The following is a 25062-nucleotide window of genomic DNA, read 5'->3' on the forward strand; positions in this document are numbered from 1 at the left end:
ACCCAGGTGTACAATTCTATCAATCCTCGGATTGAATTTTTGTGTTCCATTATACCAGTACACAGCACCTCAGCCATACCATAATTAACCTGGATTATAGACACAAATAGGTGTATACATTATCTATAAATCCAGAGATTAATAGGCTACCCAAATCCTCTACCTTAGCAGTGCCATTAGTTCTTTTGTTGTTCTTTCATGAGAACTGGCATTTTACAATGTGGACCTCCATAAAGAGAAGTTAGTTGCCATACATGTAAACTGACAATTGCTTAGACTGTGCATCTGTGTAGATGATGAAAGTCTAATTTATTAAACTCAGTAATTCTAATTATTAAATACTAGGCATTTTATATGTCTATGTTCTTATTAGGTAGCTGGCTTATTACATTTGTTTTCTTCTTTTTTCATAGGATAACAAAGCCTTTGACATTTGCTGACTGTGTGGGGAATGAACTGCCATTGGGATGGGAAATTGTTTACGATCAACAGATTGGTGTATACTATATGGACCACATAAACCGTAAGTTTATACCTTATTTTTACTATGAATTGTTTTAAATAATCTGGTGATGATTTTTAAAGTCAAAATGAGCCAACAATACTGACAAAGGTGTCAAATCACAGATTCTTATCCTTTTTTTGAAGGGATGCTACACTTTTTATATTGTCCTACTAATTTATTACCCCATGCCCCCTTCTGCCTTGTAAATTGTCCTGTAAATTGGGTTCTTCCACCCCTTAGTATTTTTTTAATTGAGGTGCAGGCTGATGGTGCACCAAATCATACATTGCAACACCTACCCCTTAAATTGAAATGAGCAGAAATTCACAAGTGCAGGGAAGGTGGTGGCTGGTAATGGAGGCAAGGGAAAGAACCCAAGGGGTGCAGAAATGTAACTTACAGGGCAATTCTTGAGGTAGGAAGGGGGCATGGGGCAATATAATTCTGCAATTATGTAATTTTACTGTCCCTTTAAGTTTATAAGTGTTTTTGTTGTACTTAAACAAAAAAATAGTACCTTTACCAGTGCATTATTATTCAGATATGTATAAGAATCCCCCCTTTCCTGATCCTATTATATTGTGTTCTCAAGAGAACTACTGTTTCCCCTCCAGGCACTTTGGCTATCGGATTAGCATATTATTATTATTACTAGTCCTAAAGCCTGTGTACACAGACCATTTTTTGCAGCACAGCGGTTCCACCCCTTGCGCTCTCTCTCTATCGCCCCTCTCGTTTGCTCTCTCTGCCCCTCTCTTTTGCTCTCTCTTCCCCCTCTATTTTGCTCTCTCTTCCCCCCCCCCTCTCTTCTGCTCTCTCTCCCCCCTCTCTCTCTTTTGCTCTCTCTCCCCCATCTTTTGCTTTCTCTCTCCCCCGTTTCTTTTTCTCTCTTCCCACCTCTCTTTTGCTGTCTCTCTCCCTCTCTTTTGCTTTCTCTCTATCCCCCCTCTTTTGCTCTCTCTATCCCCCCTCTTTTGTTCTCTCTCTCTCTCTCTCCCCCCTCTATTTTGCTCTCTCTCCCCTTTCTTTTGCTCTTTCTTCCCTCTCTTTTGCTGTCTCTCTCCCCTTATCTTTTGTTCTCTCTCCCCCCTCTTTTGCTCTCTCTATCCCTCCTCTTTTGCTCTTTCTTCCCTCTCTTTTGCTGTCTCTCTCCCATTCTCTTTTGCTCTCTCCCCCCCTCTTTTGCTCTCTCTCCCCCTCTATTTTGCTCTTTCCCCCCTCTATTTTGCTCTCTCTTCCCCCTCTCTTCTGCTCTCTCCCCCCCTCTCTCTTTCTTTTGCTCTCTCTCCCCCATCTTTTGCTTTCTCTCTCCCCCTTTGTTTTGCTCTCTTCCCACATCTCTTTTGCTGTCTCTCTCCCTCTCTTTTGCTGTCTCTCTATCCCCCCCTCTTTTGTTCTCTCCATCCCCCCTCTTTTGCTCTCTCACTCTCCCCCCTCTCTTTTACTCTCTCTCTCCCCCCTCTCTTTTGCTCTCTCTATCCCCCCTCTTTTGCTCTCTCTATCCACCCTCTTTTGCTCTCTCTCTCCCCTTTCTTTTGCTCTTTCTCCCCTCCCTTTTGCTGTCTCTCTCTCCTCTTTTGCTCTCTCTCCCCCTCTCTTTGGCTCTCTCTATCCCCCCTCTCTTATACTCTCTTCATCCCCCTCTCTTTTGCTCTCTCTCTCTCCCCCCTCTCTTTTGCTCTCCCCCACTATCTTTAGCGCTCTCTCCCCCCTCTCTTTTGCTCTATCTATCCCCCCTCTTTTGCTCTCTATATCCCCCATCTTTTGCTCTCTCTCTCCTCTTTCTTTTGCTCTCTTTCTTTCCTTTCTTTTGCTGTCTCTCTCCCCCCTCTTTTATGCTCTCTCCCCCTCTCTTTTGCTCTCTCTCTCTCCCTTCTCTTTTGCTCTCTCTCCCCCTTTCTTTTGCTCTCTCCCCCTCTATTTTGCTTTCTCTCCCCCTCTCTTATGCTCTCTCCCTCCCCCTCTCTTTTGCTCTCTCTCCCCTCTCTTTTTCTCTCCCTATCCCCCCTCTTTTGCTCTCTATCCCCCTCTTTTGCTCTCTCCCCTTTTTTTGCTCTCTTTCTCCCCTCTCTTTTGCTCTCTCTCTCCCCTCTCTTTTTCTCTCCCTATCCCCCCTCTTTTGCTCTCTATCCCCCTCTTTTGCTCTCTCCCCTTTTTTTGCTCTCTCTCTCCCCCCTCTCTTATGCTCTCTCTCTCCCCCTCTTTTGCTCTCTCTCTCTCCCCTCTCTTTTGCTCTCTCTCCCTCCTCTCTTTCCCCCCTATCTTTTGTGCTCTCCCCCTCTCTTTCCCCCATCTCTTTTGCACTCTCTCTCTCTCTCCGCTTTCTTTTGCTCTCCCTCCCCCCTCTCTTTTGCTGTCTCTCTCCCTCTCTCTCTATCCCCCCTCTTTTGCTCTCTCTCTATCCCCCCTCTTTTGAGCTTTCTCTCTCCCGTCCGCACACCCGCCTACTTCACACCTGCCCCCGCCCATGACACACCTGCCCCCGCCCACATCACATCCAGCCCCGCCCGCATCACACCCGTCCCCGCCCCGCATCACTCGCGTCATGCCCGGCCCTGCCCCCGTCATACACGTTTGGCCCAGGCCCAGATGCCAGGTCAGTGTGTTGAAGGCCAGGTGTGTTTGTCCTTGCGCTGTCTCTACTGCGCATGACAGCTTCAGACAAACACACTTGGCCTTTTATATTATAGGATTATTTTTATTATTATTATACACATTGGAACACGTCTTTGTTTATATATTGTACATTTTTATGCTGTCATATATGCTTTGTTTATTATATTAATTTATTTAGCTCACTATCAGCTGTAAAAGTTATACTCTTATAATGAACTGCAAATGCTCAATGCTTTTGGATACCAATTTATTTTGGTTTTATTTTAATTTTTATTTACAAATAGGGGGGATGGCGATGGGTACTTGTTTTGCTCCTAGTTATGCCAACCTTTTTATGGTGGGCTGGGAAGAATCCTGGATATATGGGGGTCATGACTGGGGGCGGAACATTGTATCCTATCATCTTTATATAGGCAATATTTTCCTTATATGGAGTGGGTCAGAAGGTGACATTCCTTCCTAGCACATTTACAGAATAATGATCGGAATATTTGTTTTTCTTGGGAATTTTGTCAACAAAAAATGAATTTTTTAGATCTTGAAATAAAAATAAATTAAAAAAAAGATGTAAACAAATACATTGGGTTGGACAGTTGTCATCATAGAAGATAGATAGAAAATTTACCTAAAGGACAATTTTATAGGATACAACATAATTGCAATGATGATTGAGTTTTTAAGGAACAAGTCAAATTTTTAAAGGGAGATTTTTTGGGAAAGGGTTTCAAAGAGGATAAATTGGATTCGGTAATAGAAGAATTTGGGAAATTAAATACAGGTGAGATGTTACAATACAATAAGAAAAATCATTCGGATAAAAAGAATAATCTAAGTTTTATTTTCAATTATAATAATCAAAATAAAGAATTTAAATACATTATTGAAAAATATTGGGGTGTCCTAAAGCGGTACTCCATCCACACTAAATACTCTACTAACAGATAGACCAAATCTAATTTTTAAAAAAGCCCCCAAATTTAAAGGATAATTTAACTAAAAGCTATATTGTATAAGATAAAAATACCAAATATCACAAAAGAAAAAATGTGAAATAAATGTGATAATACAATCATAAGATCGTATAACAATAAAAAAAGTTCATATAAGGATATGTGTGTTCTTTCTAGGAGTCTCCGGTCTTCTGTGGTTTCTTTATTATGCTCTCATAGAAAAGGAAACAAAAATTGCAACATAGTGTAACTCTGTAACACTGTTCAGTCGATAAGAAACTTATTTGCAAATGATTACTCATGTGTTGGAGCTATAGCCAAGCTCAGGGGAATGCGCACACCCACTTTATACTGGTGGGTAAACAGTTACTCTCACGTAATGAAGTATTAAACTATTTATTAAAACATATCTAAAAAGCATCACAAATGCTTAAATACACCATATACAGAGGTTAATAAAGCAACAAATCACTGTTATTTCTCCAAAAAGCAAACACCAATGCTGGATGCAAGTGGATAGGGAAGCAGAAGCTTAACCGCTAAACCGTCCACCTTAGTCACCAGTATGAGTTGCTCCTCCTCCAGGTGTGTGGGCAAATGTACAGACGCAGTGAAGAGATAGTAGTTCCGACGTACGTTTCGCTATATAAGCTTTGTCAAGGAAATGATGTGCACATGTCCATATGTCCTTTTAAACATTAATCTTCTAACAGACCGGATTTCCAATATTACGTCCTCCATTTTGGAAAAGGGCATCGAGTCCCAAAATGTTCCGAAGATACTTTACTTTGAATATTATTCTTTCACTTCACTAAAAATTGACCAGGCAGGTTATCGCTCAGTTCTGTATGCATATATGAATATTTCAGTTAAGGAAGACCTGGGTAGGACTTACGTATGCATATGATTTATACTTTAGAATTGTAATTATTCTTTGCATTATTCTTATGCAGAAAGTTATTCAACATTACTATACGCTTTATAATTATATATAGACCATTCTAAATTGTAAAATGACACCACATTCTGTTCCATACCACTTGCAGTTCTTATTATTGCACATATTTAAAATTGTGATAAGTCATCATAAATATTTATATATAACATAAGTTAATCATAGTGACTTGCAATTATTACTCTGTACCTAAGAAATATTTAAAATAATTCTAAAAAATATATCAAAACCAGATATTTCCATAACTAGTAAAGCTACTGCATACTAAGAATATTAACCGCATACTGAGAGTATTAACTTGTCCAATAAATATTTCAGTTTAGGACAAACCTAGGTAGGACTTGCGTATGCATATGCTTTATACTTTGAAATTGTTATTACTCTTTGCATTATTATTATGCAGAAAGGTATTAAACATTGCCATACACTGTGTAATTGTATATAAACCATTCTGAATTGTAAAATGACATTATATTCCATACCGCTTGCAGTTCTTATTATTGCACTTATTTAAAATTGTGATAGCAACCATCATAAATATTTATATATAACATAAGTTAATCATAGTGACTTATAATAATTACCTTATACATATCACAAATACTACCTATGAAATATGTAAAATAATTCTAAAAAATAAGACTACATCGAAACCGGATATTTCCATAACTGGTAATATCACTGCATACTGAGAGTACTAGCTGTCTAATTAATCCTCTAAGTGGAATCTGTGACCTTTTTTAGTAGTATGTTAATAGTAGTATGTTAATAGTATGTATTGGGCGCAGTGGTGGGACGTTTCTAAAAATTAACACCAGTAGTGTAACTATACTACCTGACTACACTTCCATACATCTATATGTTCGTATCATATTGGCATTGCATCAGTAAGAAATATACTAAAAGAGGATGTAACTTTAGACCCTAAACAACTTGAATTTATCTTGAAAGGAATTAAAATTATATTGGAAACAAATTACTTTTGGTTCAATAGGGAATATTACCTGCAGATAGGTGGAACGGCGATGGGCACCAGATTTGCGCCCAGTTATGCCAATTTATATATGGCTAACTGGGAGAATCAATATATCTATAATTCCCAGTGGGCGCAATATCTGGTGTCCTATCACTGTTACATAGACAATCTGTTCTTTATATGGTCAGGTAATGAAAGCCAATTATTAGAATTCATGGAACATCTGAAAGCAAATGAATTCAAAGTAGCATTGACTTGGAACTACAGTAAAACCAAAGTAGATTTTCTAGATCTTGAAATATACATTGAAAATGACATACTGAAATCCAAGAATTTTTTCAAGAGTATAGATGTCAATAATTATATTAGCCTAAATAGTTGTCATCAGAGACATTGGTTAAAAAATGTACCAAAAGGCCAGTTTGTCCGATTGAGACGAAATTGTAGGTATAAAGAGGTATACCAAACATAATCTAAAATCCTAAAAGAACGCTTTTTAGAAATGAACTATTCCAATGCATTCCTGGATGAAAAAATAGAGGAAGTCACTAACCTGGATAGGTTAGAGCTACTAAAATATAAGACCAAGGATAATAATAAGGTAGACAGAAGTAATAACAACTTAGCAAATAGGCTAATTTTCCAACATAGTACCCAAAGTAATGAATTAAGAGAGATTATTCATAAACATTGGGGTATACTCTCAAGAGACTCAGGTTTAGCTGAATTTTTAGGGGATGGACCAAATATAATGTTTAAGAAAGTTCCCAACTTAAAATTACAACTCTCCCATGGGGCTAGAGATGGCGGTGACACTAAATTGACAACTAAAAATTGGTTGCTCCCATCACAAATGGGATTTAGGAGATGCCAATTCTGTAATGCATGCAAAGAATGAAAAAGACACCTAAACTATGTAATAAATTCCAGTCATCAGACCGTAAAAAGAATTATGATATAAATCAGTATTACTTGTAAAAGCAAAAACATTGTTTACATGCTACGTTGTTCATGTGATCTAATCTATATAGGTCGCACCTCAAGACTCCTAAAAACAAGAGTAAATGAGCATATATATAACATAGAAAAGGGATATCAGAACCATACAGTGTCTGCACATTTTTGGGCATAAGAAAAGTGGAACAAGTTTGGAGGGGAGGTGACATACAGAATCACTAACAACGTAAAAAGGAGAGTAGAAACCTAAAATACAGGTAACTAAAAGTCTAGGCAAAAGAAAGCACAACTGTATGAAATAAATAAGAGACTAGGGCGAATTCTTGAAATACAAATAGATTTAATAAAGTTACACTAAATAAGTGCATACATCCAAACATACAATCACATACATACAGGGATATAGAAGATGCATAAAAATGTCGAATTGGCCGTGCAGGGGACTGGTGCACCAGTATACAAAAATAGGCAAATGTTCATCACTTTGCATGTATAGGTAATATATAATTGTAATCCAAAGTATAGTGCGTGTCCTTAAAGATGCACGGACCAAGTGGATACAGTCTTACCCCTTCGTGTCTAAATGTACATAGTAGCGTGAGGACATCAGGAGTCAAGGGGAGCTTACCCTCGCCGCGTCTTTTTCACAGGCATGTGTAAAGTGCAAGTAGATAACAGTTCATGAGAATACCTGTCTTTTTCACGCGGTTGCTCTACCCTGAATTGTAGCTCCTGAGCCACTGAGTGTTTCCAGATGAGACAAGGGGTAGACCACAGTCAGGCAAAGGGTCCTCTGACGAAGTGCTGCAAACCGACGAGTCTTAAAGCTCGTTTCACTCCTTTCAATACAGCAGCATGGAGCTTCTTCCGGGTGCTGACGTCACGTCAGTGGCTGTGCTGATTTATAGGAATTTGGCCGCACTGGTAATGAATGTCATTGGTAGAGAGATCTGTCATTCAAAATGGCTTTGATACTTTGTAGCAACATTTTGCTTTTTTATAGCTCAGTACAGCAAGGGGTTATATACAAGGATACATTTATATTTATACACTCACGCTTACATACTTACATTCGATACATTGGAAGATTATATTATACATCTAATCTGTTATATTACTAATGTGTGTGTATGTACAGATTACGTGATAAAGACTATGTTTTTTGTATTTAGTATTGCAATTACGCCATTCATAATTTATAATTTTTTAATTTATTTAATTTTTGATACTACCAAAGACTATGTAGTTACACTCAGAATGATGTGCACATATCCACAGAGGATTAAACTAAAAATGAAGCAAACTCTAAGTTTTAAACTAAAAATGAAGCAAACTCTAATTTTTCATTGAGACCATGAGGTGCTGGGGTATTCAGTTTATATATCCATTTTGTTTCTTTGCGTAGAAGGATATTGTCAATATCCCCGCCCCGCATGCTAAGTTTCACAGATTCAATTCCAATGAAATTTAAGTCATCAGTCTTAGATTCATGAAATTGTGCATAGTGTCTTGCCACAGGGCTGTCAATATTGCATTGTTTAATATCGTCCCTATGTTCAGAAATTCGTGAGCGAAGTTCTCTGAAAGTTTTACCAACGTAAAAACTTTTACAGGAACAATAAAGTAAATATATAACTCCTTTTGTGGAGCAATTAATGAAGGAGTTGATTTTATATATATGTCCTGTATTTGTATTAAAAGTTTTACTTCTCTGCATATATTGACAGCAGACACAGTGGCCACATGGAGTGCTGCCTACAATTTTCTGTGCATTTTGTTCCAACCAATTATAGGTTGGAACTTTATTGAATTCACTTTTAACCAAAATGTCTTTTAGATTATTGCAACGCCTTGCAGTCATCTGTGGATAATCTCCTACATATTGGTGAAGTGTTGTATCATTAGTTAGTAAATGCCAGTTTTTATTCAGAGTGTCTTTTACCTTACTCCAATGGGCATTATATTTAGTAATGAACCTGATCTTATTTTCTTCATTTGTGTCATCTCTGTTCTTACATTTATATAACAGGTCTTTTCTTTGGTGTTGGGAGGCTCTATAAAGAGCTCTCTTAATGCACCTTTTGGAATAGCCTCTATCATGGAATCGGGTCGCCATCTCTTTGGCTTGTTTTTTAAATGTTTTTTCATCAGAACATATTCTGCGAAGCCACAGAAATTGTCCGTAGGGGATTCCCTTTTTCAAATTTGTGGGGTGGTGGCTCGACCCCAGGAGGAGGCTATTGGTTGCCGTGGGTTTACGAAAGACTTCTGTCTCAATTTTCCCTTCTTTTTTACTAAGTTTCAGGTCCAAAAAATCAATTGAGTTTAAGTCATGATTACAGGTGAGAAAAATGTTACGGTCATTACAGTTCAAAAGAGAAATGAATTTCATCAATTCATCCTCAGTGCCGTCCCATAATAGCAGAATATCATCAACATACCTGATCCAGAGGGCCACATGTGCATCAACCACTTCGGAGTAGTCCCCAAATACAATTTGGTTCTCCCAGCCGCCAAGGTGTAAACAGGCGTAGGTTGGTGCACATGTGGCCCCCATGGCGGTACCTTGTATCTGTTTGTAGCACTTTGTATCAAAGATGAAAATATTGTTGTCCAGCACAAATTTTAATAAGTCAATTACAAATTTGGTATGTTTCTTATAACCGTGACCTCTTGTATTGAGAAATTCTTCACATGTTTTAAGACCCACATCATGCGGGATAGAGGAATATAGGGATTCAACATCCAGGGACACTAAAATAGTGTCTTCCTGAATGTTGATCCCATCCAGTTTTTTTATTACATCTGTTGAGTCTTGTACAAAAGTACGAAGATCATTGACAAATGGCTGTAAAAAATGATCTACATATTTACTGATTCCTTCCGTAGGACCTCCTATCCCTGATATTATGGGACGTCCCGGAGGGTTGGTAAGGGATTTATGTAGTTTGGGAGTCCAGTAAAATACTGGAATTTTAGGTTTTTGGTTGAATAGAAAGCTAAACTCATGGCTAGTGATTAAATTATTTCTTCGAGCATCATTTAGCATAAAAAGTAATTCGTTATGGGATTTGTGGAATTCATCAATTGAGGATTTTGAATATTGTTTAGGATCTGATAGCCGTCTCATGGCCTCTTTAATGTAGAGGTCCTGATTAAGGATGACAATATTGCCGCCCTTGTCGGCCGGCTTTATGATAAGTTCAGGGTGTCTAGTAAGCTCATTAAGGGCTTTACGTTCCCGTTTGGTGAGATTATCGTTAACAATGCCTGTACTTTCAATTTTCATTAGGTCAGCCGTAACGTTTTGTACAAAAACGGAAATATTGGGGATAGATGAAAAAGAGGGCATGTAGGTGGATTTTTTCTTAAAGTTAGTTCTAGGGTGTATGTCAGTAATTTCATTACTTTGCTCAGAGAACAAGGTTTCTAGATTATGGAGTGCCTCTGTTTCTTGTCTACAAGACAAATCTATCTGAGTCTTAGGAGTCATAATCTTTTTTAATGCTAACTTCCTTGCAAAAAGGTGTAAGTCTTTAGTGACCTCAAATAGGTCTAAGCTATTAGTAGGGCAGAAACTGAGGCCCTTTTCTAATACTTTAATGTGTTCACAATTCAAAGGGAAGGATGAGAGATTAACTATACCCATTTTTTGTGAGTGTGGATAGGGGCCTAGTAGAGATTTATTTTCTACTAGTTGTATCTCAGACGGTTTCTTGTCATCATATATTGACTTTGATGTCGTCTGTTCTCTCTCCCTCTCATTCCTCTCCTTTCCTGAGGCCTCCCCGTGCCTCTTCTTCCCTCCTCGTCTGGTCCTACCCCTAAAGGGTGCACCTGTGAGGTATTTTCGTTATTGTTTTTATTTTCCCCATCAGAATCCATATCGGAATTATCAGTACCTGAATCATAATAGTTTCGAGAACTAATATGATTTCTATAGATGTAGATTTTATTTTTTCTATAGTCTTCCTGGTCCCTTATTAGTTTCCTTCTTTTGCGTGATTTTATTTCGCTTTGTATATTCTCAATAAGTTTTTGTGTTTCTTTATTTAATTTGTCAAATGATGAATCATTTTCAAATTTATGTAAACATTCATAGATGTCATCTACGTCTGTTTTACATTTCTCAAGTTTCTTAGCGTCTTCTTCTATTATTAGTGCAATGAGATCCAATGAACATTTGGTTAATATTTCATTCCACTTAGTTATGAAGTCATTATCTGCATCTAAACCTCTCAGATTAATACCTGGATCTAAACGTATCCTAAGGAGATGTGCAGATAGAAGCAGAGGATGATGCTATCCATGACGTTATTTCTGCATTTAAGCTTTATAAAAAAAGACTAACCAAACAGATTAAAATTAAATGGGAACATCAAAGCCTTAGCAATTATTTAAAAATGGAAATAATTCCAAGAGGCCTTAGGATACGTTTAGATCCAGGTTTAGATGCAGATAATGACTTCATAACTAAGTGGAATGAAATATTAACCAAATGTTCATTGGATCTCATTGCACTAATAATAGAAGAAGACGCTAAGAAACTTGAGAAATGTAAAACAGACGTAGATGACATCTATGAATGTTTACATAAATTTGAAAATGATTCATCATTTGACAAATTAAATAAAGAAACACAAAAACTTATTGAGAAACTACAAAGCGAAATAAAATCACGCAAAAGAAGGAAACTAATAAGGGACCAGGAAGACTATAGAAAAAATAAAATCTACATCTATAGAAATCATATTAGTTCTCGAAACTATTATGATTCAGGTACTGATAATTCCGATATGGATTCTGATGGGGAAAATTAAAACAATAACGAAAATACCTCACAGGTGCACCCTTTAGGGGTAGGACCAGACGAGGAGGGAAGAAGAGGCACGGGGAGGCCTCAGGAAAGGAGAGGAATGAGAGGGAGAGAGAACAGACGACATCAAAGTCAATATATGATGACAAGAAACCGTCTGAGATACAACTAGTAGAAAATAAATCTCTACTAGGACCACTACATTAAAGAGGCCATGAGACAGCTATCAGATCCTAAACAATATTCAAAATCCTCAATTGATGAATTCCACAAATCCCATAACGAATTACTTTTTATGCTAAATGATGCTCGAAGAAATAATTTAATCACTAGCCATGAGTTTAGCTTTCTATTCAACCAAAAACCTAAAATTCCAGTATTTTACTGGACTCCCAAACTACATAAATCCCTTACCAACCCTCCGGGACGTCCCATAATATCAGGGATAGGAGGTCCTACGGAAGGAATCAGTAAATATGTAGATCATTTTTTACAGCCATTTGTCAATGATCTTCGTACTTTTGTACAAGACTCAACAGATGTAATAAAAAAACTGGATGGGATCAACATTCAGGAAGACACTATTTTAGTGTCCCTGGATGTTGAATCCCTATATTCCTCTATCCCGCAGGATGTGGGTCTTAAAACATGTGAAGAATTTCTCAATACAAGAGGTCACGGTTATAAGAAACATACCAAATTTGTAATTGACTTATTAAAATTTGTGCTGGACAACAATATTTTCATCTTTGATACAAAGTGCTACAAACAGATACAAGGTACCGCCATGGGGTCCACATGTGCACCAACCTACGCCTGTTTACACCTTGGCGGCTGGGAGAACCAAATTGTATTTGGGGACTACTCCGAAGTGGTTGATGCACATGTGGCCCTCTGGATCAGGTATGTTGATGATATTCTGCTATTATGGGACGGCACTGAGGATGAATTGATGAAATTCATTTCTCTTTTGAACTGTAATGACCGTAACATTTTTCTCACCTGTAATCATGACTTAAACTCAATTGATTTTTTGGACCTGAAAATTAGTAAAAAAGAAGGGAAAATTGAGACAGAAGTCTTTCGTAAACCCACGGCAACCAATAGCCTCCTCCTGGGGTCGAGCCACCACCCCACAAATTTGAAAAAGGGAATCCCCTACGGACAATTTCTGCGGCTTCGCAGAATATGTTCTGATGAAAAAACATTTAAAAAACAAGCCAAAGAGATGGCGACCCGATTCCATGATAGAGGCTATTCCAAAAGGTGCATTAAGAGAGCTCTTTATAGAGCCTCCCAACACCAAAGAAAAGACCTGTTATATAAATGTAAGAACAGAGATGACACAAATGAAGAAAATAAGATCAGGTTCATTACTAAATATAATGCCCATTGGAGTAAGGTAAAAGACACTCTGAATAAAAACTGGCATTTACTAACTAATGATACAACACTTCACCAATATGTAGGAGATTATCCACAGATGACTGCAAGGCGTTGCAATAATCTAAAAGACATTTTGGTTAAAAGTGAATTCAATAAAGTTCCAACCTATAATTGGTTGGAACAAAATGCACAGAAAATTGTAGGCAGCACTCCATGTGGCCACTGTGTCTGCTGTCAATATATGCAGAGAAGTAAAACTTTTAATACAAATACAGGACATATATATAAAATCAACTCCTTCATTAATTGCTCCACAAAAGGAGTTATATATTTACTTTATTGTTCCTGTAAAAGTTTTTACGTTGGTAAAACTTTCAGAGAACTTCGCTCACGAATTTCTGAACATAGGGACGATATTAAACAATGCAATATTGACAGCCCTGTGGCAAGACACTATGCACAATTTCATGAATCTAAGACTGATGACTTAAATTTCATTGGAATTGAATCTGTGAAACTTAGCATGCGGGGCGGGGATATTGACAATATCCTTCTACGCAAAGAAACAAAATGGATATATAAACTGAATACCTCAGCACCTCATGGTCTCAATGAAAAATTAGAGTTTGCTTCATTTTTAGTTTAAAACTTAGAGTTTGCTTCATTTTTAGTTTAATCCTCTGTGGATATGTGCACATCATTCTGAGTGTAACTACATAGTCTTTGGTAGTATCAAAAATTAAATAAATTAAAAAATTATCAATTATGAATGGCGTAATTGCAATACTAAATACAAAAAACATAGTCTTTATCACGTAATCTGTACATACACACACATTAGTAATATAACAGATTAGATGTATAATATAATCTTCCAATGTATCGAATGTAAGTATGTAAGCGTGAGTGTATAAATATAAATGTATCCTTGTATATAACCCCTTGCTGTACTGAGCTATAAAAAAGCAAAATGTTGCTACAAAGTATCAAAGCCGTTTTGAATGACAGATCTCTCTACCAATGACATTCATTACCAGTGCGGCCAAATTCCTATAAATCAGCACAGCCACTGACGTGACGTCAGCACCCGGAAGAAGCTCCATGCTGCTGTATTGAAAGGAGTGAAACGAGCTTTAAGACTCGTCGGTTTGCAGCACTTCGTCAGAGGACCCTTTGCCTGACTGTGGTCTACCCCTTGTCTCATCTGGAAACACTCAGTGGCTCAGGAGCTACAATTCAGGGTAGAGCAACCGCGTGAAAAAGACAGGTATTCTCATGAACTGTTATCTACTTGCACTTTACACATGCCTGTGAAAAAGACGCGGCGAGGGTAAGCTCCCCTTGACTCCTGATGTCCTCACGCTACTATGTACATTTAGACACGAAGGGGTAAGACTGTATCCACTTGGTCCGCGCATCTTTAAGGACACGCACTATACTTTGGATTACAATTATATATTACCTATACATGCAAAGTGATGAACATTTGCCTATTTTTGTATACTGGTGCACCAGTCCCCTGCACGGCCAATTCAACATTTTTATGCATCTTCTATATCCCTGTATGTATGTGATTGTATGTTTGGATGTATGCACTTATTTAGTGTAACTTTATTAAATCTATTTGTATTTCAAGAATTCGCCCTAGTCTCTTATTTATTTCATACAGTTGTGCTTTCTTTTGCCTAGACTTTTAGTTACCTGTATTTTAGGTTTCTACTCTCCTTTTTACGTTGTTAGATATTCACTTTTCTAGGATGCACCTGTATTTTTTATTGACTAATTAAGAGTGCTACTCACCCTGTTTTTCTTGTGTCTGACATACAGAATCAGTTGGGACGGTTGGAAATGAAGTGGATACACATTATGGACAGCTTCATACCCAATAGTCTGAATAAATATTTCGAATTACACCATTTTCTAAAATAAAAATGCTAGTCATGCAGAGAATAAATATATTACTCTTTTGATCTGCATCAAAGACAGAACATACATTCCATTTTAGGTTATTAATATGATACGAACATATAGACGTATGTTAGCGTAGTCAGCTAGTATAGTTACACTACTGGTGTTAATTTTTAGAAACATCCCACCACTGCGCCCAATACATACTATTAACATACTACTAAAAAAGGTCACAGATTCCACTTAGAGGGTTAATTAGACAGCTAGTACTCTCAGTATGCAGTGATATTACCAGTTATGGAAATATCCGGTTTCGATGTAGTCTTATTTTTTATAATTATTTTTTAGAATTATTTTAAATATTTCATAGGTAGTATTTGTGATATGTATAGGGTAATTATTATAAGTCACTATGATTAACTTATGTTATATTTATGATGGTTGCTATCACAATTTTAAATAAGTGCAATAATAAGAACTGCAAGCGGTATGGAATATAATGTTATTTTACCATTCAGAATGGTTTATATACAATTACACAGTGTATGGCAATGTTTAATACATTTCTGCATAATAATAATGCAAAGAGTAATAACAATTTCAAAGTATAAAGCATATGCATACGCAAGTCCTACCTAGGTTTGTCCTAAACTGAAATATTTATTGGACAAGTTAATACTCTCAGTATGCGGTTAATATTCTTAGTATGCAGTGGCTTTACTAGTTATGGAAATATCTGGTTTTGATATATTTTTTAGAATTATTTTAAATATTTCTTAGGTAGTAATCGTGATAGGTACAGAGTAATAATTACAAGTCACTATGATTAACTTATGTTATATATAAATATTTATGATGACTTATCACAATTTTAAATATGTGCAATAATAAGAACTGCAAGTGGTATGGAACAGAATGTGGTGTCAATTTAGAATGGTCTATATACAACTATAAAGCGTATGGTAATGTTGAATAACTTTCTGCATAAGAATAATGCAAAGAATAATAACAATTTTAAAGTATAAATCATATGCATACGTAAGTCCTACCCAGGTCTTCCTTAACTGAAATATTCATATATGCATAAAGAACTGAGCGATAACCTGCCTGGTCAATTTTTAGTGAAGTGAAAGAATAATATTCAAAGTAAAGTATCTTCGGAACATTTTCCAAAATGGAGGACCCAAAATGGAGGACGTAATATCGGAAATCCGGTCTGTTAGAAGATTGTTTAAAAGGACATATGGACATGTGCACATCATTTCCTTGACAAAGCTTATATAGCGAAACGTACGTCGGAACTACTATCTCTCCACTGCGTCTGTACATTTGCCCACACACCTGGAGGAGGAGCAACTCATACTGGTGACTAAGGTGGACGGTTTAGCGGTTAAGCTTCTGCTTCCCTATCCACTTGCATCCAGCATTGGTGTTTGCTTTTTGGAGCAAATAATGATTTGTTGCTTTATTAACCTCTGTATATGGTGTATTTAAGCATTTGTGATGCTTTTTAGATACGTTTTAATAAATAGTTTTATACTTCATTACGTGATAGTAACTGTTTACCCACCAGTATAAAGTGGGTGTGCGCATTCCCCTGAGCTTGACTATAGCTCCAACACATGTGAGTAATCATTTGCAAACAAGTTTCTTATCGACTGAACAGTGCTACAGAGTTACACTATGTTGCAATTTTTGTTTCCTTTTCTATGAGCGCATAATAAAGAAACCACAGAAGACCAGAGACTCCTAGAAAGAACACACATATCCTTATATGAACTTTTTTTATTGTTAAAAGCTATATTGTAAATATTATATATACTAAGCTCCAGGCAATTGGCTGACTGATATAAAGTGTTTTAAGTATTGTAGAGATTGTGTAGGATGTAATAATCTCCAAAATAGTGATAAATATAATAATAAGTATTTTTATTCTAAGGATGGGAGAAAAACATTATCAAATTGATCAATTGATGACTTATAACAGTAAAAATTTAATATGTATCTCTTTATATGCAGTTGTAATATTTTTTATGTAGGTAAAATGACTAGGTTCCTTAAAGTGAAGGTAAACATTGATGAATGAAAACCATTTTTTAAAAATACTATTAAAAACAGGGGCACTTTCATTCATCAAAGTTTACAAAGCAGCCGATTTGATTCACTGCCAGAGCAGCTTCCCCCTCCTGGAAATCCTCTCTTCACAAATCAGCAGTGACTAATCCGGCTTCCTCCAATCACTGCTTTCCCCCCAGGGTAGTCATTGCCTGAGGCCATGCTGTGATTGGTGGAAGCCAGATTAGTCATTGCTGACGTTTGAAGAGAGGATTCCAGGAGGGTGAGACTGCTCTGGCTGTGAAAAGAAAAAAAGGTAAGTTTTTAATCAAAACGGCTGCTTTGTAAACTTTGATGAATGAAAGTGCCCCTGTTTTTAATAGTATTTTTAAAAAACGGGCTTTCATTCACCAAAGTTTACCTTCACTTTAAGACAAGGACAATATCTATGATTTAAGAAAAGGTTCGCAAAAACCCCAGTCTTGTTACATTTTAAAGAAAAACATGGACAGGATCCTAGTGGATTATTATTAGGAAATTAAACTGAAATTGGAGAGGGTCTAATAGGGAAATGAAATGAAATGGATTTTTGAACTTAATACTTTGGTACCTTTTGGTCTAAACGTGGGGTTTGAATTATGCTATTTTTCAACCTAAATTGGTTAACTTATTTTTTTCAGTCACTTATTATATCTGGCCTTCCTAATATTATTTTTATGTTTTTTTTTATATATGGATTATCTTATATATTAATATGTAAAACAATTACGGCTAGATTTGGAGTTTTGTCGGTAACGACCAGAAAAACAGAGGCCTAGATTTGGAGTTTGGCGGTAGCCGTGAAAACCAGCGTTAGAGGCTCCTAACGCTGGTTTAAGGCTACCTCCGGTATTTGGAGTCACTCAAAATAGGGTCTAACGCTCACTTTTCAGCCGCGACTTTTCCATACCGCAGATCCCCTTACGTAAATTGCGTATCCTATCTTTTCAATGGGATCTTTCTAACTCCGGTATTTAGAGTCGTGTCTGAAGTGAGCGTTAGACATCTAACGACAAAACTCCAGCCGCAGGAAAAAAGTCAGTAGTTAAGAGCTTTCTGGGCTAACGCCGGTTTATAAAGCTCTTACCTACTGTACTCTAAAGTACACTAACACCCATAAACTACCTATGTACCCCTAAACCGAGGTCCCCCCACATCGCTGCAACTCTATTAATTTTTTTTAACCCCTAATCTGCCGACCGCCAACTACGTTATCCTTATGTACCCCTAATCTGCTGCCCCTAACACCGCCGACCCCTATATTATATTTATTAACCCCTAATCTGCCCCCCACAATGTCGCCGCCAGCTACCTACACTTATTAACCGCTAATCTGCCGACCGCAAAGCGCCGCCACCTACGTTATCCTTATGTACCCCTAATCTGCTGCCCCTAACACCGCCGACCCTATATTATATTTATTAACCCCTAATCTGCCCCCCACAACGTCGCCTACACCTGCCTACACTTATTAACCCCTAATCTGCCGAGCGGAGCGCACCACTACTATAATAAAGTTATTAACCCCTAATCCGCCTCACTAACCCTATAATAAATAGTATTAACCCCTAATCTGCCCTCCCTAACATCGCCGACACCTAACTTCAAACATTAACCCCTAATCTGCCAACTGGAGCTCACCGCTATTCTAATAAATGTATTAACCCCTAAAGCTAAGTCTAACCCTAACACTAACACCCCCCTAACTTAAATATAATTTTAATCTAACGAAATTAATTAACTCTTATTAAATAAATTATTCCTATTTAAAGCTAAATACTTACCTGTAAAATAAATCCTAATATAGCTACAATATAAATTATAATTACATTGTAGCTATTTTAGTATTAATATTTATTTTACAGGCAACTTTGTAATTATTTTAACCAGGTACAATAGCTATTAAATAGTTAAGAACTATTTAATAGCTACCTAGTTAAAATAATTACAAAATTACCTGTAAAATAAATCCTAACCTAAGTTACAATTAAACCTAACACTATACTATCATTAAATTAATTAAATAAAATACCTACAATTACCTACAATTAAACCTAACACTACACTATCAATAAATAAATTAAATACAATTCCTACAAATAACTACAATGAAATAAACTAACTAAAGTACAAAAAATAAAAAAGAACTAAGTTACAAAAAATAAAAAAATATTTACAAACATAAGAAAAATATTACAACAATTTTAAACTAATTACACCTACTCTAAGCCCCCTAATAAAATAACAAAGACCCCCAAAATAAAAAATGCCCTACCCTATTCTAAAATTACTAAAGTTCAAAGCTCTTTTACCTTACCAGCCCTGAACAGGGCCCTTTGCGGGGCATGCCCCAAGAAGTTCAGCTCTTTTGCCTGTAAAAAAAAACATACAATACCCCCCTTCAACATTACAACCCACCACCCACATAACCCTAATCTAACCCAAACCCCCCTTAAATAAACCTAACACTAAGCCCCTGAAGATCATCCTACCTTGTCTTCACCTCACCAGGTATCACCGATCCGTCCTGGCTCCAAAATCTTCATCCAACCCAAGCGGGGGCTGGCGATCCATCATCCGGTGGCTGAAGAGGTCCAGAAGAGGCTCCAAAGTCTTCATCCTATCCGGGAAGAAGAGGCGATCCGGACCGGCAACCATCTTGATCCAAGCGGCATCTTCTATCTTCATCCGATGACGACCGGCTCCATCCTGAAGACCTCCACCGCGGACCCATCTTCTTCCGGCGACGTCCAACTGAAGAATGACGGTTCCTTTAAGGGACGTCATCCAAGATGGCGTCCCTCGAATTCCGATAGGCTGATAGGATTCTATCAGCCAATCGGAATTAAGGTAGGAATATTTTGATTGGCTGATGGAATCAGCCAATCAGAATCAAGTTCAATCTGATTGGCTGATCCAATCAGCCAATCAGATTGAGCTCGCATTCTATTGGCTGATCGGAACAGCCAATAGAATGCGAGCTCAATCTGATTGGCTGATTGGATCAGCCAATCGGATTGAACTTGATTCTGATTGGCTGATTCCATCAGCCAATCAGAATATTCCTACCTTAATTCCGATTGGCTGATAGAATCCTATCAGCCAATCGGAATTCGAGGGACGCCATCTTGGATGACGTCCCTTAAAGGAACCGTCATTCTTCAGTTGGACGTCGCCGGAAGAAGATGGGTCCGCGGTGGAGGTCTTCAGGATGGAGCCGGTCGTCATCAGATGAAGATAGAAGATGCCGCTTGGATCAAGATGGTTGCCGGTCCGGATCGCCTCTTCTTCCCGGATAGGATGAAGACTTTGGAGCCTCTTCTGGACCTCTTCAGCCACCGGATGATGGATCGCCAGCCCCCGCTTGGGTTGGATGAAGATTTTGGAGCCAGGACGGATCGGTGATACCTGGTGAGGTGAAGACAAGGTAGGATGATCTTCAGGGGCTTAGTGTTAGGTTTATTTAAGGGGGGTTTGGGTTAGATTAGGGGTATGTGGGTGGTGGGTTGTAATGTTGGGGGGGGTATTGTATGTTTTTTTTTACAGGCAAAAGAGCTGAACTTCTTGGGGCATGCCCCGCAAAGGGCCCTGTTCAGGGCTGGTAAGGTAAAAGAGCTTTGAACTTTAGTAATTTAGAATAGGGTAGTGCATTTTTTATTTTGGGGGTCTTTGTTATTTTATTAGGGGGCTTAGAGTAGGTGTAATTAGTTTAAAATTGTTGTAATATTTTTCTTATGTTTGTAAATATTTTTTATTTTTTGTAACTTAGTTCTTTTTTATTTTTTGTACTTTAGTTAGTTTATTTCATTGTAGTTATTTGTAGGAATTGTATTTAATTTATTTATTGATAGTGTAGTGTTAGGTTTAATTGTAGGTAATTGTAGGTATTTTATTTAATTAATTTAATGATAGTATAGTGTTAGGTTTAATTGTAACTTAGGTTAGGATTTATTTTACAGGTAATTTTGTAATTATTTTAACTAGGTAACTATAAAATAGTTCTTAACTATTTAGTAGCTATTGTACATGGTTAAAATAATTACAAAGTTGCCTGTAAAATAAATATTAATACTAAAATAGCTATAATATAAATATAATTTATATTGTAGCTATATTAGGATTTATTTTACAGGTAAGTATTTAGCTTTGAATAGGAATAATTTATTTAATAAGAGATAATTGATTTCGTTAGATGTAAATTATATTTAACTTAGGGGGGTGTTAGTGTTAGGGTTAGACTTAGCTTTAGGGGTTAATACATTTATTAGAATATCGGTGAGCTCCAGTCGGCAGATTAGGGGTTAATAATTGAAGTTAGGTGTCGGCGATGATCGGTGATACCTGGTGAGGTGAAGACAAGGTAGGATGATCTTCAGGGGCTTAGTGTTAGGTTTATTTAAGGGGGGTTTGGGTTAGATTAGGGGTATGTGGGTGGTGGGTTGTAATGTTGGGGGGGTATTGTATGTTTTTTTTTACAGGCAAAAGAGCTGAACTTCTTGGGGCATGCCCCGCAAAGGGCCCTGTTCAGGGCTGGTAAGGTAAAAGAGCTTTGAACTTTAGTAATTTAGAATAGGGTAGTGCATTTTTTATTTTGGGGGTCTTTGTTATTTTATTAGGGGGCTTAGAGTAGGTGTAATTAGTTTAAAATTGTTGTAATATTTTTCTTATGTTTGTAAATATTTTTTATTTTTTGTAACTTAGTTCTTTTTTATTTTTTGTACTTTAGTTAGTTTATTTCATTGTAGTTATTTGTAGGAATTGTATTTAATTTATTTATTGATAGTGTAGTGTTAGGTTTAATTGTAGGTAATTGTAGGTATTTTATTTAATTAATTTAATGATAGTATAGTGTTAGGTTTAATTGTAACTTAGGTTAGGATTTATTTTACAGGTAATTTTGTAATTATTTTAACTAGGTAACTATTAAATAGTTCTTAACTATTTAGTAGCTATTGTACATGGTTAAAATAATTACAAAGTTGCCTGTAAAATAAATATTAATACTAAAATAGCTATAATATAAATATAATTTATATTGTAGCTATATTAGGATTTATTTTACAGGTAAGAATTTAGCTTTAAATAGGAATAATTTATTTAATAAGAGATAATTGATTTCGTTAGATGTAAATTATATTTAACTTAGGGGGGTGTTAGTGTTAGGGTTAGACTTAGCTTTAGGGGTTAATACATTTATTAGAATAGCGGTGAGCTCCAGTCGGCAGATTAGGGGTTAATAATTGAAGTTAGGTGTCGGCGATGTTAGGGACGGCAGATTAGGGGTTAATACTATTTATTATAGGGTTAGTGAGGCGGATTAGGGGTTAATACATTTATTATAGTAGCGCTCAGGTCCGCTCGGCAGATTAGGGGTTAATAAGTGTAGGCAGGTGGAGGCGACGTTGTGGGGGGCAGATTAGGGGTTAATAAATAAAATATAGGGGTCGGCGACGTTAGGGCAGCAGATTAGGGGTACATAGGGATAATGTAAGTAGCGGCGGTTTACGGAGCGGCAGATTAGGGGTTAATAATAATATGCAGGGGTCAGCGATAGCGGGGGCGGCAGATTAGGGGTTAATAAGTATAAGGTTAGGGGTGTTTAGACTCGGGGTACATGTTAAAGTGTTAGGTGCAGACGTAGGAAGTGTTTCCCCATAGCAAACAATGGGGCTGCGTTAGGAGCTGAACGCGGCTTTTTTGCAGGTGTTAGGTTTTTTTTCAGCTCAAAAAGCCCCATTGTTTTCTATGGGGGAATCGTGCACGAGCACGTTTTTGAGGCTGGCCGCTTGCGTAAGCAACTCTGGTATCGAGAGTTGAAGCTGCGTTAAATATGCTCTACGCTCCTTTTTTGGAGCCTAACGCAGCCTTTATGTGGACTCTCAATACCAGAGTTATTTTTATGGTGCGGCCAGAAAAAAGCAGGCGTTAGTTTTTCGGGTCGTTACCGACAAAACTCCAAATCTAGGCCTAACGCCGGCTTTTTTCTGGCCGCACCATAAAAATAACTCTGGTATTGAGAGTCCACATAAAGGCTGCGTTAGGCTCCAAAAAAGGAGCGTAGAGCATATTTAACGCAGCTTCAACTCTTGATATCAGAGTTGCTTACGCAAGCGGCCAGCCTCAAAAACGTGCTCGTGCACGATTCCCCCATAGAAAACAATGGGGCTGTTTGAGCTGAAAAAAAACCTAACACCTGCAAAAAAGCCGCGTTCAGCTCCTAACGCAGCCCCATTGTTTGCTATGAGGAAAAACACTTCCTACGTCTGCACCTAACACTCTAACATGTACCCCGAGTCTAAACACCCCTAACCTTACACTTATTAACCCCTAATCTGCCGCCCCCGCTATCGCTGACCCCTGCATATTATTATTAACCCCTAATCTGCCGCTCCGTAAACCGCCGCTACTTACATTATCCCTATGTACCCCTAATCTGCTGCCCTAACATTGCCGACCCCTATATTATATTTATTAACCCCTAATCTGCCCCCCACAACGTTGCCTACACTTATTAACCCCTAATCTGCCGACCGGACCTGAGCGCTACTATAATAAAGTTATTAACCCCTAATCCGCCTCACTAACTCTATAATAAATAGTATTAACCCCTAATCTGCCGTCCCTAACATCGCCGACACCTAACTTCAATTATTAACCCCTAATCTGCCAACCGAATCTCGCCGCTACTGTAATAAATGTATTAACCCCTAAAGCTAAGTCTAACCCTAACACTAACACCCCCCTAAGTTAAATATAATTTACATCTAACGAAATTAATTATCTCTTATTAAATAAATTATTCCTATTTAAAGCTTAATACTTACCTGTAAAATAAATCCTAATATAGCTACAATATAAATTATATTTATATTATAGCTATTTTAGGATTAATATTTATTTTACAGGCAACTTTGTAATTATTTTAACCATGTACAATAGCTATTAAATAGTTAAGAACTATTTAATAGTTACCTAGTTAAAATATTTACAAAATTACCTGTAAAATAAATCCTAACCTAAGTTACAATTAAACCTAACACTATACTATCATTAAATTAATTAAATAAAATACCTACAATTACCTACAATTTAACCTAACACTACACTATCAATAAATAAAATACAATTCCTACAAATAACTACAATGAAATAAACTAACTAAAGTACAAAAAATAAAAAAGAACTAATTTACAAAAAATAAAAAAATATTTACAAACATAAGAAAAATATTACAACAATTTTAAACTAATTACACCTACTCTAAGCCCCCTAATAAAATAACAAAGACCCCCAAAATAAAAAATGCCCTACCCTATTCTAAATTACTAAAGTTCAAAGCTCTTTTACCTTACCAGCCCTGAACAGGGCCCTTTGCGGGGCATGCCCCAAGAAGTTCAGCTCTTTGCCTGTAAAAAAAAACATACAATACCCCCCCCCAACATTACAACCCACCACCCACATACCCCTAATCTAACCCAAACCCCCCTTAAATAAACCTAACACTAAGCCCCTGAAGATCATCCTACCTTGTCTTCACCTCACCGGGTATCACCGATCCGTCCTGGCTCCAAAATCTTCATCCAACCAAAGCGGGGGCTGGCGATCCATCATCCGGTGGCTGAAGAGGTCCAGAAGAGGCTCCAAAGTCTTCATCCTATCCGGGAAGAAGAGGCGATCCGGACCGGCAACCATCTTGATCCAAGCGGCATCTTCTATCTTCATCCGATGACGACCGGCTCCATCCTGAAGACCTCCACCGCGGACCCACCTTCTCCCGGCGACGTCCAACTGAAGAATGACGGTTCCTTTAAGGGACGTCATCCAAGATGGCGTCCCTCGAATTCCGATTGGCTGATAGGATTCTATCAACCAATCAGAATTAAGGTAGGAATATTCTAT

The 25062-nt window shown here is 37.3% G+C and overlaps 1 protein-coding gene across 1 annotated transcript in view; it reads left to right on the forward strand.

Moving 5' to 3' along the window:
* WWC3 (WWC family member 3) overlaps positions 1 to 25062 on the forward strand; it is a 515363-nt gene that overhangs the window by 212284 nt on the left and 278017 nt on the right. The window contains exon 3 of the mRNA XM_053705277.1: positions 414 to 523. Within this exon, the coding sequence (XP_053561252.1) occupies positions 414 to 523 (110 nt within the window). The remainder of the gene's footprint in view (positions 1 to 413; positions 524 to 25062) is intronic.

This window comes from Bombina bombina, chromosome 3, assembly GCF_027579735.1.
Source record: "Bombina bombina isolate aBomBom1 chromosome 3, aBomBom1.pri, whole genome shotgun sequence".
NCBI classification, from domain to species: Eukaryota; Metazoa; Chordata; class Amphibia; order Anura; family Bombinatoridae; genus Bombina; species Bombina bombina.